Source organism: Condylura cristata, unplaced genomic scaffold, assembly GCF_000260355.1.
Source record: "Condylura cristata isolate star-nosed mole 26May11 unplaced genomic scaffold, ConCri1.0 scaffold00051, whole genome shotgun sequence".
NCBI classification, from domain to species: Eukaryota; Metazoa; Chordata; class Mammalia; order Eulipotyphla; family Talpidae; genus Condylura; species Condylura cristata.
The window spans coordinates 1500484-1518913 of NW_004567152.1; the positions used below are offsets into that span (position 1 = coordinate 1500484).

The window sequence follows — 18430 nt, forward strand, 5'->3', positions numbered from 1 at the left end:
GTGTCCATAAACTCGTGGGTTTATATCTGGGTTTTCTATTCGAATCCACTGGTCTGTATGTCTATTCTTATTCCAGTACCATGCAATTTTGATTATGTTATACATCTTAAACTAATATATGTAAATTTTTATATCAATTTAAAAAATACAGAGATCCAAAAGTACACAAAGTATATTTTCTGATCTTATGTAATTAACCTGGAAATCAATAACAGAAAGATAATTACAGACTGGTAGAAAATATTAGCAAATCATGTATCCAGCAAAGAATTTGTATCCAGAATATATAAAGAATCCTCCCAGTTCAATAAGAAAATAAAATTAAAGAGGGGCAAAACATTTGAAGAAACACACCTCCAAAGAAGATAATGCAAATGGAAATAAGGACATGAAAACATAGTCAACATCTTTGGTCACCAGGGAAATGCATTTGAGGCAATGAAAACTCATACACCGCTGGATTATAAAATGGTACTATCACTCTGGAATCAAGTTTGGTTAATTCATTTTTTTAAACTTATTTTTATTTATGCATACAGAACTGGGGTACAGGCCAGAGTTGCGTGGGTGAGAGAATTCACCAGACACAGAGTAGGCTGCAGAACAGGCAAATTGAGTGAAATATACTGCTGAGGGGAGAAGTGGGCGGGTCAGGAGAGGTCTGCTGTGCCAAGTCGGACACCTCCCTGACTGTGAATAGCTCCACAGTGCTGTACTTTAAACTACTGTGCCACCAGAGAGGGCCCAGTTTGGTTAAATCTTAAAAAAAAAAAAAAGTGCCGGGCCCTCCCTGGTGGCACAGTGGGTTAAAGCACAGCACTAAGAAGCTAAAGCCACTTCCTCATGAGTTCGATTCCCGCCTGCCCTGGAGGTGACCACATGGCGTGGCAGACCTCTCCTGAACTGTCCGCTGTTCCCCTTAGCAGTGTACTCCGTAGATCTGCCTGTTCTGCTCCCCACTCTGTCTCCGATGAAGCCTCTCGCTGCCCCTGAGCCTCTGGCCTGTACTCCAGTTCTGTATGCACAAATAAATAAATCTTTAAGAAAAAAAAAAAAGTGCCAAACTGGAAACAATCCAAATTTCCACTGACAGCTGAATAGTAGTATATCCATACTCAGTGATAAAAAGGAACAAAGTACTGATACATCTTCATTGTGAATGATAATTTCTAAACTTTTAGAATGCAATAATCCAGAAAAAAGTAAATATGAGATTCTATTTATGTAAAATTTTAGAAAATGCAAACAAACCTATAGTGACAGGAAGCAGAATAGTGGGTATCTTAGGGATGAATTCTGGAAAGGGTCTGCATTACAAAGGGATGGGAAGAAATCTTAAGGACCATGGATATGTCCATTATCTTGAGTGCAGTGATGTGTTCAGAGGTATTGAAGTTTATTAAATTATATACTTTAAATATGAGCAGTTTACTGTCTGTAAATTATAACTTATTTAAAAAAAAATCTCAGCAACTGGGCCTTCCCTGGTGGCGCAGCGGGTTAAAGCACAGCATTGAGAACTAAAGCCGCTTCTGCATGAGTTCGATCCCCGCCTGCCCCGGAGGTGATCCACATGATGCAGCAGACCTCTCCTGACCCGCCTGCTGCTCCCCTCAGCAGTGTACTTAGTCAGTTAGCCTATTCCGCTCCCCACTCTGTTTCTCACCACCCCTGCATCTCTGGCCTGTACCCCATTTCTGTATGTATAAATAAATAAATCATTAAAGAAAAAAATCTCAGCAACTGGAGCCTCCTTGGTGGCATAGCAGGTTAAAGCACAGCACTGAGAGGCTGAAGCCACTTTGGCATGAATTTGAACCCCGCATGCCCGGGAGGTGCTCCACCTGGCCCAGCAGACCTCTCCTGACCCGCCTGCTGCCCTTTCCTGACCCCCCACTGCCCTCTCCTGACCTGCCCACTGCCCTCAGTAGTGTACTTGAACAATCTGCCTGTTCTGCTCCCAGCTCTGTCTCTGGCGAATCCTCTCACTGCCCCTGCACCTCTGGCCTGTACCCCAGTTCTGTATGCACAAATAAATAAATCTTAAAAAAAAATCTCAGCAACTAAATAAAAAAGTTTTAAAAGGCACACAAATCTGAAAAGACACTTAAAATCTGTAAGATGTACAGATTGCAAATAAGCACAAAAAGATGCCTGTTATTGGCCATTAGGGAAATGCAAGTTAAAAACATAAGGAAATGACTTAAAAGAATGGCTAAAAATAAAGAATAAAATAAAACCCTTAAGAAACTTGAGTGCTGGTGGAAATGTGGAGCAAGCAGAATTCTCCCATGGTGAGAACACAAAATGGCACAAGCACTCTAGAACACAATGAGGCAGTTTTTTACAAAACGAAACTGCCCAGCAATATTACCCTGAGATATTTACTCTAGAGAAATGAAAACTTACATGTGAACAAAGTCTGGACATGCACACTTATTAGCATTCTCTTCAGAATATCGCTCCAAATAGGAAATAACACAAAAGATCATCTGAGAGTGAATGGAATACTCTTGAGCAATAAAATAAAAAGAAACAAATTATGGATGAATTAACTATGTCTCTCCAGATAATTATGTGAGTAAAAGGCCAGAGACTATACCAGTCTATTTATATGGCATTGTGGAAAAGGCAAAGCTCCCTAGAAAACAGATGCGTGGCTCCCAAGGGTCTAGGGTTGGCAGGGGAGGACTAGGAGCTAAGGGAGGGATTTCTGCATCTGGAGTTGGTGGTGCTGGTGTGTGCAAGTGTTAAGATGCACTTTAAGTTCATTTCATAATAATTGCAATCATAATTAGAGATATTCATGACACTAATAGGAAGAAATGATTTAATAAATAAATGCAGGATAGCAGACAAATCTCCCATGCAGAATTCCAAATAATTTTTGGTAATTCTATCCATAGAAAATAGAGCAGAACTCATACCACTGACCTGGGAGCTATACAGAGTACTTCCTTCCCAACAGGACAGTCTGGAAAGAGGACAACAAGTAACTTTTGAGTGCAGAAACGTTATAGCCATGACCTCAGTCAGATGATCAAAGTCAACATAAATGGCAATAGCATATTGTAGCATGCCACACTGACACGCTGTGAAGAGATGGCATTTTATCTTGGGGGTCTTTGCTCCCAGCAACCCCCAAACCCAGGCAGGTAACAAATCCCAGCTAGGGGGTCTTTCTACAAAATGCCTCCTGATCGGTATTCCTCAAAACTTCCATAGACCTAAAAACAAGAAATGTCTAAAAAATGGCCAAAGACTAGAGGAACACCAAGAGACATGATGACTAAACATAATGTGGAGTCCTTGCTGAAAGGCCCAATCAGCATGCCTCCCGTCTTTGAAATTCAGATCCAGGAGTCATCAGGTACACAGTAGATCAGAAGTCAGTCTATGACACAAGTCAACCTTTCTCCAAGTTGTCATCCTCTTGGTCACTGAGGCCCCCAGGAGTCAACATCCTGTCCATGCATTGGCTCAGTGCCCAAAACAAGAGTTAGAACAGTCTGGTCAGAGTAACCCAGATCAGTGAAGGGTGGTCCTGCTATGAATAAGGCCAAGGATGCAGTCTCCTCCCTAAAAGGCCAGTCCTGTCCATCACGGCTACAGAAAAAACAGATGGAATAAAGGAAGGGTCAAACCTGCTAGGATAAGAATCTCTCTATCCTGTTACTTGCCACTCACAGTCATAAAGACCATGACATACTCCCTGGGCCAAGGAAAACATACCACACCCTTCTGTTCAGGGCCCTGAAGGTGCTAGAGCCCACAAGAACCCTAGTAGCAGGGCCGGCTTCTAGAGGCACTGGGGCCCCTGCTGGCTTCTCCTGGAGTAGGTCCTGGGAAGGGCCGGATGGGGTTGCCCATCATGGCACCAGCCCTGCCCTTATCCACAGCAGCCACAGCACTCAGGAGGCAGATCTGTCCAGGGTAACTCAAACTTCACAAAGAAACCATTTCTAGAATGGGGCTTCGTTTGGCAATTCAGAGTCAAAGAAGCACTTCATAGCTCCTTTCCAAACCCTGTGCATTGTCAGGGCCCTTTCCCCTTTGAAGCCTCAGTGAGTGATTGAAGCGTCTCCTTTCTGAGGGGCAGATAGCACGGGGCTGGTAATCTGACTCTAAGCCCCAGGATAAAGGTAGTTTGTTTCCTCTCAGCCCGTCTGTCAACACCTCCTCAGTAATTAGCCCTAATTATTACCAAGGGCCAGCCTCCCATTCGGTTATTAAATCAGAAATAGTATCGTGGCCGGGCATCTGTCAACGCCTGAATGGCAACCTTGGATTCATTGAATCCTCTGTCAGTATCCCTGGCTTCAAAGATGCAGGTCCCAGGGAGGGGTTCTGGAGATGAAGCACAACCAGCTCTGCCTGATAGGGGGGAGGGAAGAAATATGGTGCCACCAGCAGCCCTGCATACCTTGGGAGCTGGGCACCATCCCTGAACCCACCTTATCCCCCTGGCAGCAAGTGCACACCCCAATCAGCCATTCCACATTCCCACCTCAAGAGTGACTGACAAAACTACCTGCGGGGAGAAGGTAAGTCTTGTCTCTCCTCACCACAATCACAGAGGCAGGTCCCAGCTTTCTTGCTTCTGCTATAGTTATATCCCAGAAGTGGTAGGTGTTAGCCTAGGTCTCCCCTGACCAAGCTAGGCTTGAGGTTCAGTGAGGCCGGCCATGGCTCGTTGTTTTGCAGGTGCACAGGACAAACACCCAAACCTGGCCACCAGGAGCCCTACTCTGAGCCTCACAGTCAGCCTGGGAACCCTCGCAGGAGATACTCTGTGAGCTGAAAAGCCACAAAGCTGAACTTGGGACTGCTGTGGACACAGGTTTCTATGGTGGAGCTAGAAGTGCTGCATGACCCTGGGGGAAGAACAGTCACCCACCTCCATCCTCGGCCCAAAGCTTCTCATCCAATTTAGAAAAAGCAGTCTGCTTACTCTGTAATTTAGAGGTGTGTGTCTGCAAAGTTTGGCCACTCCTCCAGCAAGATTCACTGTCTCAGGCCAGGAGCTGGCACTGACCTCACCTCCCTGGGGGCAACATCCCAGGTCCATCCTGTTTGGCTGCCAGCACTTCCATGGAGTCCACTGGGGCCCAGGTTTTTCCAGATGCCCAGGCTGGCAGCACTCCAACTGTAGTCCTGTGGGAGCTTCTGGTCTGCAGTGAGTGAACAGGTCTTGCATAGTGCCTGGGACCTCACCCCACCAGAATTATAAGTACCCCTTTCAGATGGACCCTAATGCATTTGGGGGAAACAGGTGACAGAGGTCAAGTTACAGCTGAGTTCCCTGGAACCAGGTGCCTTTGCTAGGGTGAAGGCCCACATGGTTATGTGGGTGCCTGGGCAGTCATAAGCACAATGCTTCCTGCAGACCACCATTGCTGTTCTTTTCCTCTGCCCCATGACAGCCAAATTCCTGTTGGGAAAGTTACCAATTTTCTCATACCAGCAAGGCAAGGCCAGGGTCAGGTTGCAGGAACCTTACACACACGAAGGAGAAGGCGTAGTGACGTCTGACAACCTCAATGCTGGAGCGTATAAGATGTGAAAGGCCAGTGTTTCTGCAGTTGCAGGCACTGAGGCTTTAAGTCAGACTTCTTCTTGGAACTGAGGGACAAGGGAGAGGGTGAGACCAAGAGCAACTAGAAAGGAAATGTCAGGATGAGGGGCTATCTGGTTGCAGTGGCAGTTAGGACTCTCCATGAACAGGCATCTCAAGGACATCCACCTCCCCACCCCTCCAGGAGCAGATCAAGAAGCCTGGCAAGGTGGCAGGAAGGAAACCCAACTCAGGGACATTATTAGCCAGCCTGTGAAGAGGCACTGACGGGCAGGGGTGGGAACTTTGCCAGTAACAGGTCACCTGCCACATTGTCCCTGGTAAACACATGGAAAACTTACTTCTTTACCAGAAGTGCAACCATTTCCTATGTGCCACTGCTGGCGTGAGGCCCACTTCTGCCAGTGGTTAGCTGCCCAGTACTGATGGCAGTGTAGAGACAATACTCACCAAGGGCACAAAATAGGGCCCATCCCAAACTGAGGCCCTAGCCTGGGGAGTGGGGACACACCCAGGAAGCTCCTGGGAATCCAATCCCACTTGGAGAGAAGGTGTCCTTAGCCACAGTGGTGGTGACGAACTGATGGGTTCCTTATAACTTCTGTGTCAGAGGTTACCTTGAGTAGAGAAGTCACCCCAGTAATCTACCACATACATTCACACATTCACAGACATGCAAATAACGGGCCAACCGATGCACCACATTATCTACAGTGATCTCTGTCCTCCCCCCACCCCCCCACCCACAAATCTAAGTGTACACATGAGCACACAAAAAATACAAATACAAACACGTACACTTACACTAGCAGCTACCAACACCACCTGAAGTCTGAGGAAAGGTGGATCAAGTCTCAGTGAGGAAACTGCTGTGCCCCTGAGGTTAGCACACAGGATCCGTGCCAACCCATCCAGGCTTCCTGGAGGTCCTACCCTGGAGACCCTCGCAGATGGCCACCACCTCACCTGTCATCTTTAGGAAACCTCAGCTCTAATACTAAAGTCCAAGGAAGCAATGCTGTGTCATCAGGACTCTCAGCACACAAGAGGCAGCATTCCCATGGCCAGCAGGGGTTCCTGACCAAGCAGGGCCTACATTTCAGTTGTAAAGAATGGGCACTGGTGTGGCAGAACATGGGTTCACTCCCCAGCACTGACACAGACCCAGCACGAGGCCTTGCAGGGGCTCCCCCACAAGCCCACCTCAAGGCCAGGGTTCACACCTACCTACAGATGAGGATACCACAGCCCACCGAGAGAAGGTACCTGGTCAGGCAGTCCACTGGCATAGCATCCCCAGGACAAGGACTGATCATTGTTGGAGCTGGGCAAGACATGTCACAGCCCACTATACCATCATCTTCATTTCTCCACTTGCAACAAAATGTGTTTTTAAAAACTCACCAACCCAACCTGAATAACTGGATTGAGGGAAGGGGAGATGAGGATTTACTACAAAGCTAGAATTAGTGGGGACAGACCAAACCAGAGCCGTCAGGTATGAGGCACTTCCATGGACAGTGTGGTTAGAATGGCATCCAGTGCCTGATGCTGGTGGTTATGTGCCCTATGGGAAAAGGCAAGGTGGAATCCTCTATCAGTCAGTATACATCATGCAGGGGAAAACAAACCAGTGCAGTGACTTTGTGTATCAAACATTTATTTCCATTCCAATTATACATCATGCAGACAGGCAGATAGATTGAAAAACACCACTGAGGGGGCAGCTGCTCTTCAGAGGCTCTCTGATAACAGCAGACTGGCCTGTAAACCAGCAGAAAGTCCCACAAAAAAAACTGGGCAGGCACTTCCTGCTCCAGGGACCTGGAAGTGTTCTGCACACAGGTCCTCAGCAACTTACAGAAGGCTGCTCACAAAAGTACCATCCAAGACTACCACCATAAGAACAAAGAAATCCACCTTGGCCATCATTATGAGATAACTTGTTCACTGCAAAACTAACTTGCTGAAGCCCTAACCCCTAAGCACCTCACAATGTGATTATGTTTGGAGATGGGCCTTTACTATTTTTTTTATTTATGCAAAAACTGGGGTGTAGGCCAAAGGTGGGGGGTGGTGGTGAGAGAATTCACCAGAGACAGAGCGGGGAGCAGAACAGGCAGATAGATTGAAAAACACCACTGAGGGGGCAGCAGGCGAGACAAGACAGGTCTGCTGTGTGATGTGGGCCAGCTCCCTGGCCGGGGATGAACTCAGGCCACAATAGCTGGTGATAACTTTACAGCACTGAGACTTAACCCCTGTGCCATCAGGAAGGCACAAGAGATGGGTCTTTAAAGGTCCTATGATGGGGCTTTAGTCCAATATGACTGGTGTCTGTGAAAGATTTGGACATGGACAGAGTGCAAGAACACAGTGCAAAAATCAACCATCTACAAGTCAGGCAGAAGCCTCAGAAAAAAACCCACTATTTAGACATCTTAGTCTCTAACTTGTATCCTCTGGAACTAGGAGAAAATGTATTTCTATTAACTAATACCACCCTAACAAACTCACACAGTCATCTTCCCAAATCTATCAACAGCCTCCCACATCCCATTTTGATGGCTGTATGGCTGAGTCTTGCAGGGAGTTGATTCTTGTTCTTCTCAGCACTGAGTGTCCCCAGGGGATGAGGAGACACTCTCACCACGCAGAGAACTCAGATGTGGCTTGGCACCTTCCTCTGAGCAGTGATGGAAGCAGAGTGCCATGTGTTCTTTTCCCACCTCTGTGGTCATGGAGAATTTTTCTAGTGTAGTTCCTGTTGGCCTATGTTCCTAAGGGAATGTCATGGACAGGAGGTGCCAGGCTAATGTATGACATATGTGTGGCTTGGGCAAGAAATAAGCAGTATTGACTCAAACTACTAAAGGTTAGAAGTTTTTGTAACTGCAGCACAATCTCATTCACCTAGATTGACAGAGCAGGTAATAGTGCTATTTATCTTGTTACTAACTGCTGGACCTTTGGGTCCTTTCCACTTTTGCTGTTAATCGTGCAGTGACATCTGTCCAGTGGTTAACAGGGCTCAAGTCACTGCATGAGCATTATCCCATTTTTCCTCCCACTATCCCACTGAGCAAACCATCCTAATAGCTCAGAGATCGGGTAACATCAGCTTGCAAATGGTGGAGACCAGATGTGACTATGCTGAGTTGAAGTCCAAACTCTAAAGCCTCACACCACAGAAAGTACAATGATCACTGGTTTATAGACAAGTTGGTGTCTATACATCTAGAAAAGTCATCTGACTCAGTATTTCAAACTCCCACCAATAGAAAGAGAAGCTATTTCTTCATACTTAAACCAATTCTGGGTATTTAAAATGCTTCAAGTGGGCCCTCCCTGGTGGCTCAATGGGTTAAAGTTTAGCATTATGAAGCTCTCCAAAGCCACTACAGCACAAGTTTGATCCCCGGCCGGGGAGGGGACCACATAGAGTGGCAGACCTCTCCTGACCCACCAGCTGCTCCCCTCAGCAGTGTATTTCAGTAGATCTGCCTGTTCTGCTCCCACCTCTGTGTCTGGTGAATCTTCTTACCCCCCCCATACCTCTGGCCTGTACCCCAATTCTTGTATGCATAAATAATAAATATACAAATATTTAAAAAAAATGCTTAAAGTCCTGGGATCACGGGGGCAGGGGGGGGGGAGGTTGGGAAGATCACCCATATTCTCCTGTACCACTTCTATGATTTATTGAGATTCTTACTTCATTGGAGATTAACTGGTATAGGGTTAGGTATCCAGTATGACTATTTTCCAGATGACTAGCTAACCTTTCACTGAATAATCCATTTATTCAGTTAAGCTGAAATACCTTTAGCGTTAACTAAAGGTCTACATTTATTATTTATTTGGCTCTATCTCAAATTTCTTTTTTTTCTGCTTACCAGTCCACAACAATTTCCAAGTATCTTCACTGTTGCAGCTTTATAAAATGTTTCAGTATTTTGTAAGACCTTGTCCTCAATCCTTCTTGCTTTAGAATTTTCCTTAGAAACAGGTAATTTAAAAACGCTCCTAGTGCCCACTGTGTCCTTCCTTTGAGAAATAAAACTTCTGGATATTTCCCAGGAAGTGAAGGACATCTGGAAGGCAGGCATCCTGAGCACATGTACTACACTGTGCTGGACTGTGCTGCTCCCAGCAATACCCTCCTCTTGCCAATTTGTGTGGCAGGCTAGGAGCGTTAGCAGTCTCATAGCCTCACAGGGCCTCCTTTCCTGTATCCTGTGTTCTTTCTTCCCACTAAGAGAGGGGAAGCAGTTAGATCAAACTGCCCAAGGCAGGGCACTACCGCCGCCTGGAGACAAAGCTGTCACTTTGCAACACAGTAAGCACTGCCTGTCTGGAAGGACAGACCAGAGCCCTTCTGTCCACTCCTCAATCCTACTTGCATGGGCACCCAAGAACAGCAACCTGTCAACACCAGAGAGGCCCTGCCCTCCTTTCTTTTGTGTTGTTCTTAAGAGCCCAACACAATAAATAGGCTCCATTTCCCGAGATTAGGACACAGACACACAGAGGATTAAAAAACAGGTCATCTGATCTCTCCCATTTCAGGCCTGTCTTGGAAGAGTTGGCCCTCAGTAAAGGTATGCCTATCTATAACCAAGGCCAGCAGGAACTGTCTGTGAGGGAGGAAAGGATGGTGTCAGAAGAAAAGAGGGCTGTCCTAAGATGAAGGGACTTATTTCATGTCAGCTACATGGAGATAGGAAAGGCAGTCGTACAGGCCTGCAACAGTTGAGGCTGTCAACCTCAAGAGCAGCTTGGGTTCTACTGACAGTCCTGTCAGCTGGAATGAGGACCCTCTGATAAGGCTGACACTAGGTAGGCCAGTCACAGCTAAAGATGGGGAGGAAGTCAATCCATACCAGGCCGACTGAAGGTGGGCCCTGCCTTAGTGACAGCACAGAGGGTGAGGGCAGTAGTGCACCTTGCACTGGTGCTAAACGACAACATCCAGAACTTCCCACGTGTCAGAATCAAGACTACACAGTGATGTCTTCTGTTAGTTTATTTTACTTTTGAAGTTAATATCAACTTCCCACCCATTTTCAAGACTTACAACTATTTTCACCTATAATGTATCTGTACCTTAAAATAACTCACACATAAAACCAGGTGAACCCAGTGCCTTTTTAAGCAACTGTTGCTAATAATATAATTCCAACAATGTCTATTTTTCTTAGAATTTTTTTTAACCAGATGTTAGCTTATTACTGTTTTTCCTAAAACTAGTTTTAGGAGCTTATTATATTGTAGTTCTTCCTACTTTCAAGGGAGGTGTTTTGCTTCCACAATTTTAAAACTGAAAGGAGACTAGAATACTTGCCTAACTGCCCCCTGGGAGGGTACAATGAACCCATCCAGTGTTAAACTTGGCTTCAGGGAGCCTCTTAGTTCTGCTCTTAAAAATCCATCTTTTCGCAGAACAGGTCTTTCTTCATTCCAGTCCTCCAGCCCCTGGAGCCTCACTGCTCTGATCTGCTGCCTGTTCATCTTCGGCTCTCTTGGAAGTCAGTTCTCAAATCCATACTCCATGCCAAACCTCCTGCTCCTACCTTTAGCCCTAACTCCTTCAACCAGACCTTTTAGTCCTCAGTGTCCCAACCAGAAACAAGATCTGAAATACTAATGTGAGGTGCTTGCAGCTGAGGCCTAGCCTCAGTTCCCGACAGAATGGGTACGGTGCTCATGCTGACAGAACAAGGACTGTGCTTGTTGGCAGTTACCACACCACAGGCTTAGTCATGGATTTAACACACATTTAATAATACCAAGGACACAAAGCATGGAGGCTCACAGTCTACCCAGAGATACAAATCAGTTACAGTATTGGGGTTTAAGTGGTGAATCAGCAGTGTGCAAGATGGTATAGAGACTGCTGAAAAGCAGAAAATAGGAGGAGAGCACAGGCAATGGCATTGAGTCTTTTATCATGCCAGCCTCTAAAGAAAACCAGGTTATGACTAGATTGTTAACAGAAAGGTGAAATGCCTGGAACAGAGTTGAGTTGGCAAGGAGGCTTGCATCTCACCTTCCTGCATCTAATCTGTCCCAGCAGACCAGAGCTGCGAGTAAGCCCACAGGGAAGCATCTTTCTCTGTCAAGATACCACTCCATTTGTACTGAACAATTTCAGCCTTTCTTAAATTTCAGCCCAGAAGGCAGAGGCCACAGAAGCAAGGTTAGGGGAGATGTAGAGACCAGATCCAAAGAGGGCTGACATAGCAGACTCAGTCTAGTCCCAGCCAATGTTGAAGCGGTTTGTTGTTTTTGTGGGGGAGGGAGTGCATTTACAACAATAATACAAAATGATGGGGGATTATCTATGAAACTGTCCACATGGTGGGAACAGGCCCAGGTGAGTTGGTATTCTGTAAGGCGTAGGAACAAAGATGAGAGTCCAGTAGGAGGAAGTCCCTTGGCTGTACTGGGAGAGTGTGAGGATGAGTGTCATTAGGCAGAGGTCAACATTCTGCAGCAGGGGTAGGAGAGGGAGGAGCCACAGGTATTTGTCAGACAATGTATTGCCTCACTGAGCAATTACAGTAGACAGGGCAACGACTAGTAGCACTATAATCCAAAGTCACCTGGCTGTGTCACTCCGCTCTGACTGGAAGCTACTGGGGTCCCTAACTACATAAGGCCACCTCATAATGAGACAGTGCTACAGCTGCCTGGATCATGTTTAGCTTCCAGGGTGGAAGGGTGAACAGAGAAGAAAATGTGGCTCTCCCGGGGTTTCCTGAGTATCTATCATCCCCTAGTAAGTGCCTAAGGATGCCTCCTAGTCTCCCTCTGTCTCAGAAATAACCCCTTGGTGTTCAGAACTCCCTGGCAAGCTGAATCTGGTTTCAGAACAGCAAATTCTTAAAATGCAGGTATAGATTTGGTAGTCATATTCCCTGGCTGGGTTTGCCCCATAAAATCAGGATCAGTGCTGCACATTGAACTAGACAAGGAGGGGGACCCTATGGGCCTGGGGGAATTCTCTTTGTTCAACTGCTGCTCAAACAGAGCATTTCTGGATGTGGAGTTGGTAGTAGAATCAGTGGGGGTACCCAGACCAGCTGGAACAGGCCTGGGAGGCGCACCCTTGTTGAGTGCCAGAGCCTCTGAGAACTCAGTTACGTGATGTTGTGAGGCTACTGGTGGCTGACTTGAGGTTGGAGGCAGGGCACTGGAGCACAGAGTTCAGTGCAATTGTTGAGGTCTATAGTAAGCTCCTGGGGATCTTACTGGAGAGCTCATAAACATCTAGGAGGATTAGATCCCCACGGAGGTGGGAAGTTGGGCTCAGTTGGTCAGGCACTGGAGGATCTCACAGATATGGCTGAAGTTGTCAAAGTAGTACTCAAAGTGGAAGGATACATAATCACCTAGCTGGAGCAAAAAGTGATCTGTTGGCCATGGAGATCCAAAGGTGACCAGGTCCAAATCTGGAACCCACTGAAAGTTCACCTGAGGGGCAGGGGCTAGGAATGTGCAGTCAGTGAATTCCATCCTGTGGGCTTACCGCTGGGAATAATTCTTGCTGTGTTCTTCTGTTCCATAATCATGTGCATGCACAGAGGGTCCTCACAGCAAGGCTGCTCAGTTCAGGGATCTACTAGGGGGATATATACAACCCTAGGAGAAGCCCAGTTCATCTGCTGCCAAGGGTGCTCACTGTCGAAACTGGTTGAGGACCAGATGGGATTTTGAGGACCCGGTTGACAAAGCAGGCCACGTGCCATACTGGGACAGAAGGTTATGGTAGCAACTATGAGAATCCTGGGAAGAGGGACGAGAAAAGGGAAAAGGGAGAAAAAGATGGGGGAGGAGATAAAGAAGTGGTACACAGGATACAACAAGCCAGAGGTGGGCTGAAGAGAAGTGGCAAACCCAGGTGTTCCAGGCAAGTGCTGAGGGTCAGGGGAGCTGACAGCTGTAGTCTCAGAAGAGCTGATGGGACTGTCAGATGCAGGCCACCATCCGAGGCAATCTGTCCAAAAACAAGGTGGGGAAGAGCTAGAACTAGGCCCAGTCATCACCACTGGGCTACAGAATACAATAAGCAAGAAAACCCCTGGCACCCAATTAGGCATTCTGACAAGAAGGAGAGGCTGGGAGGCTGGCCTGAGAGGTCAAAAAGGTAGGGAAATGCCACCTGTGATGTTTCAAAAGCAAGGTATGGTGGCATATGCTGTCAGTCCTAGGAGAAGGAAAGGGGGCCAAATTGTTTCCTTGAAATGGCCTGGCTAGCAGGGAGTTTCAGGATTATAACAGAAGTAACCTTTTACTGAGTGCCTCATTCATACCAAATACTGACCATGGTGAAGTTGGTACTCTTATCATCTCAGATGCAGAGTAGTAAGTGATAAGCTACATACCAGTCAGTAAGCAGGAAGAGGTAGCTAAACCTGCCTGGAGAGACCACATATTTAACCACCATGCATCATCATGCTAGTTATGATCTACACGTCACAGTCCACTGAGAAGCAATCTCCTAATCACTGCAAACACCATAACCATTAAATATGAACACAGAACACATCATGAAACTTTTTAACATCACAGCACCATGCATATGGTAGACTATGTATGCCCAACAGAAGTCGAGGTCCCTACTGTGTCCTGCAGCCTTCCCCTAAGACTCACTTCCCAGACTCACTTCACCAGTGTACTCTGCAAGTAATGCCTCTCCTGTCTCAAGTACCATCCCTACCCTGCATGTGCATCCTGTCAGGAGTCCAGCACCCAGTCCCCTGAATTTAATAGCACTTGCTATCTTTTCTCCCGTTTCCAGAATCACTCCTGTGAAAGACCTGGACAGCAGTGATCACCAATCCTAAGCAGCCCAAAGTACCTTAAATTGGGGAAGGAAGGCTCCCCAATTCAGCATCTGCAGATACAGTTCTCTTCCAAGGTGAGGAGCCATCTGTCAAGCTCTCACATTGCACAGTCTGGCTACTAAGGAAGAGCCACATAAGGGCACCACAGAGTCCTCTCTGCTTCACTGCCTGTGTAATTTTTCCAACAACCCCTCACACATACTCCAACGCTCCAGCAGCCCATACCTAGGGACATGACAGCACGCACGTAAAACACACAAGGAGTCTCCTACATGTTAACCTACCCCTGTCAGAATTCTTCCAGGAAGCACAGTTTCTGCCCAGCATCTCCCGGAGTGCCATAGGTACTTCCAGGTACCTACCTTCACCATCCAAGCATTCTGTTATCTCTTAGGTACAACATCCACAGGGGATAGGGAGTAGAAGGATGTCTTCCACCTGAAAGTCCTTCCTTCCCATCCTAACACAAGAATATGCTAGTGCCTGTTAGCAGCAGTGGCCCAAAGGAGTCAACACATGAATGCAGTCCAGTCAGCTCCTCAACAAGCTCTGAAAAAGCAATGACCATATACCATACTCCAACTCCTACCATCAATTTGAGGTTGCCAGCAAAGACCACATGCCACCCAGGAGCCAGGACCAGATTTCTGCCCTTGCTTTCTCCCAGTGCTGACCTCCCACTCCCTTTCAGAACTCAAACTGTCACCCTGCTCCCTCATTGGGCATCTTTCTTCGTCCTCCTGGAACTTCAGGAATATGGTTCCCCTGTGAGACCAGCCAGCGCTGCTCAAAATGACACCACTTCGGGAACTTTATCCCTCCCAGATATCTTTCCCCCCCTCGCCTTGTACTGAGAAATTTGGACACTTCTCCTGGACTGGACAGCGTTCTACAGGACGAAGAGTGGCGCATGCGCATTTCCCTCCGCAAAGCTTAAGCGACCTGGACCGCTGGACCATGCGTCGTTCTGAGCAGAACTCACCCAAAGCTTCAAAGCAAGTTGAGAGCACATCACTGCAAAATCCCTCTCGAAAGTACCCAGGAAACAGCGAGAATATAAGCTCTTTAGGCCCTACACCCCAACAACCACCCAACAAGAAGCCAACCTACCTGCGGTTAGACCAGGCGCCAGGAAAGAGGGTCCATGAATTTGCGACCAGAGACCTTCCTCCGAGGGTGAAAAAGTCCAAAGGCCACCTAGAACAAGATCGGCGGCAGTGAGCGAGGCTGGGCGTTGGAACACCCTCCTGTGAAAGCGAAAATCTCTCGAAAATGACTCCAGGTACCCCCAAGCCCCCGGCGCGGACAGAGAAACTGAGGTCCGCTGGCTAGAGGGGCAGCGGTGATCTGAGCCGGGGGCTCAGAGCGCCTCTCCGCTATCGAGGAGTCGGGAAGGAACGGGGAGGGGCTGATGTGGCGGCGTCCTTCCGCTGGTCGCCTGTGTCCCGCTGCCTCAAGGACCCCTTGGCCGAAGTCGACGACACCAGCACCCAGCAGCGCGGCACCAGGAACCCGAGTGACGCGCGCACTGCCGGCACAGGAGTCCCACGCTGGCCTCCCGGCAGCATCACGCTTGCGCCTAAGCCGCGGGAGCGCCAACGCGCAGGCGCTCGGAGCCGGCCAGCGGACACCGCCGCGCAGAGGCTGCCGGGATCTAGCTCATTTCCCCTCCCCTCCCCGCCCCTACACGTCCCCGCCCCTACACGCCCCCTCCCCGCGGAGTACGGCGTTGCGAGCGGCGGAGAGGCTGTCTGCGCAGAAGCTGAGCTGCCGGCAATGGCCGAGCCCCGAGGGCGGGTAGCGCTCTGCGACTGAGAGATGAATAGCCGCCTAGGGGGCCGCGCCGCGCTTTTGGATCCGGTGGAGAAGCAGGGCCTGGTGCCGCCGCACCCCCGCGGTTACTGAGTCGGCTGTGCACTCGACGGGGGCTGCTAGGCGGCAAGAGGGATGCTGCGGGCCTGCAGCACCAGGAAGGGTTCAGGCAGAGAGGGACTTCAGTTCTACCCTGAAAAGTATCTGTCACCACCCAGTGCCCCTTGTCCAAAACCTGGAGGCCGGTTCTAAATATCCCCGGCCCACAAGTGAGAGAAAAGGCAAGGGGAACCCCAAGGACCCTCCACTGCGTGCCTACGGGGCTGGCAGGCGGGGTCCGTGGGTGTTCTCGTCGTGGGTGGGTTTGTGTTCCCCTGTCCCGGTCCAGGCTGGGCCCAGGCGGCCACACGCCCCTGTCCAGGCTGGGCCCTGGCCAGGCGGGGTCCGTGGGTGTTCTCGTCGTGGGTGGGTTTGTGTTCCCCTGTCCCGGTCCAGGCTGGGCCCAGAGAGGACAATGAGGGCAAGCTGCCAAGATCAAGCCTGCCGCCCGCCCGGATGGCATGCCTAGTCAGCACCCAGACTTTGGAAAAGCAAGTGGAGGATGAGGTTGGATGCTTCTGTGTGTACCACCCCCATGCCTCCTCTCTGTGCCCTTGCAAGATGTGGGAAAGGGTACAAGCTTCCCACCCCAAGGCTCAAAAGCCCCACAGGAGAAGGACCTGGATGGAGGCCAGGAGTCATAGGGGACATAGGCAGCCGAATTCATTGGAAAATCAGGTTTCTCAAGGCGAACACACACTTAAACTCACCAGCTCCTTTTCTGCCCTGGTCTAGTGATGCCTTTCATGAAAAGATCTGAAATGTTATCTACATTTACACCCAAACTCACTCTCTTTGATCTTTGAAACGAGAATCAAAGATCACATTGTACCTTCAATGGATCTGTGAGGCTTTCAACTGCCTCCGCCAAAAATAATAAAAGTGGCACCCTGCCAGGAAACACCTCCTTGATGTGAGAATGACACTTGTATTTTTCGGTTGTATCTTTCCTAATTGACCTGATAATTTAAACTTCCTGCCTCAAAGGAGAGGGGGAGTACCCAGCAATTTCACTTACCTCAAATAGCTAGGCAGCTCAGTCCACCCAGTGCTGGTCAGCAGAGAAAGCCAGCTGCAGGCTTTATGCCAAAGTATGATCCCAAAGGGGCAGGCTATCAATAAAGGGGTTTTTTTTTGTCCAAGCTCCTTTTTTTCCCCCAAGTTATCTTCTCTGTATATTTTCCTGGGTGGTAAATACAAATTGACAAAATGTCATATTAACCACTTTTAAGGGTACATTTCAGTGACATTAACATGGTTGTGCAACCTTCATACTATCCAGCTCCAGAACTTTTTCATCACCCCAAACAGAATTTCTGTATCTAGTAAATACCACCTTATGACTACCTCTTCCCTCAGCCACTGGTAACCTCTATTTTGTATATATTAATTTATCTATTCTAGGTACCTCATATTAGTGGAATAATACATATTTACCCTTTTGTGTCTGACTTATTTTACTGACAATAATGTTTCAAAGGTCTATCCTTGCAGCCACTATAATTTCTTTTTTTTAAAGATTTATTTACTTATTATGCATACAGAACTGGAGTACAGGCCAGAGGTATAAAGGTGGTGAGAAGATTCACCAGAGACAGAGTGGAGAGCAGAGCAGGCAGATTTACCCGAAATACACTGCTGAAGGAGCAGCAGGTGGATCAGGAAGGTCTGCCACACCATGTGGGTCACCTCCAGGGCTGGAAATCAAAGTTGCACTGAAGTGGCTGTGGCTATCTGGGAATGCTGCATCCTTACCCATTATGCCATCAGGGAGGGCCCAGATTTTTCTTTTTTAAGACTAAATAATACTCCATTATGTGTATACATCATATTCGGTTTATTCACTCATCTGTGGGCACTTGGGTTGCTTCCATTTTTGGGGAAGCAGTACCAGATTGTGGTTAATGCTGCTATGAACTGAGTATACAGTTATATGTTTGTGGTGTTTTCTTTTTTCTGTTGTGGTAAAATACATATAAAATTTATCACATGCAAAAAGATGTGGTGCATATATACAATGGAATATTACTCAGCAACCAAAAAAGAGAAACACATGTCTTTTGCAGCAACTTGGATGGAGCTGGAAAAGATCATG

The 18430-nt window shown here is 47.8% G+C and overlaps 1 protein-coding gene across 2 annotated transcripts in view; it reads right to left on the reverse strand.

Annotated features, from left to right (window-relative positions):
• Positions 1 to 16013, reverse strand: part of GNB1L (guanine nucleotide binding protein (G protein), beta polypeptide 1-like) — a 59806-nt gene extending 43793 nt beyond the window's left edge. The window contains exons 1-2 of one of the 2 annotated variants that reach the window (XM_012734278.1): positions 15535 to 16013; positions 13107 to 13574 (exon numbers count right to left, since the gene is read on the reverse strand). In XM_012734278.1, coding sequence (XP_012589732.1) covers positions 13107 to 13155 — 49 coding nt within the window. In that variant the 5' untranslated portion in view covers positions 13156 to 13574; positions 15535 to 16013. The remainder of the gene's footprint in view (positions 1 to 13106; positions 13575 to 15534) is intronic. The other variant, XM_012734279.1, reaches the window with a different exon arrangement.
• Between the last annotated feature and the right edge of the window lie 2417 nt (positions 16014 to 18430).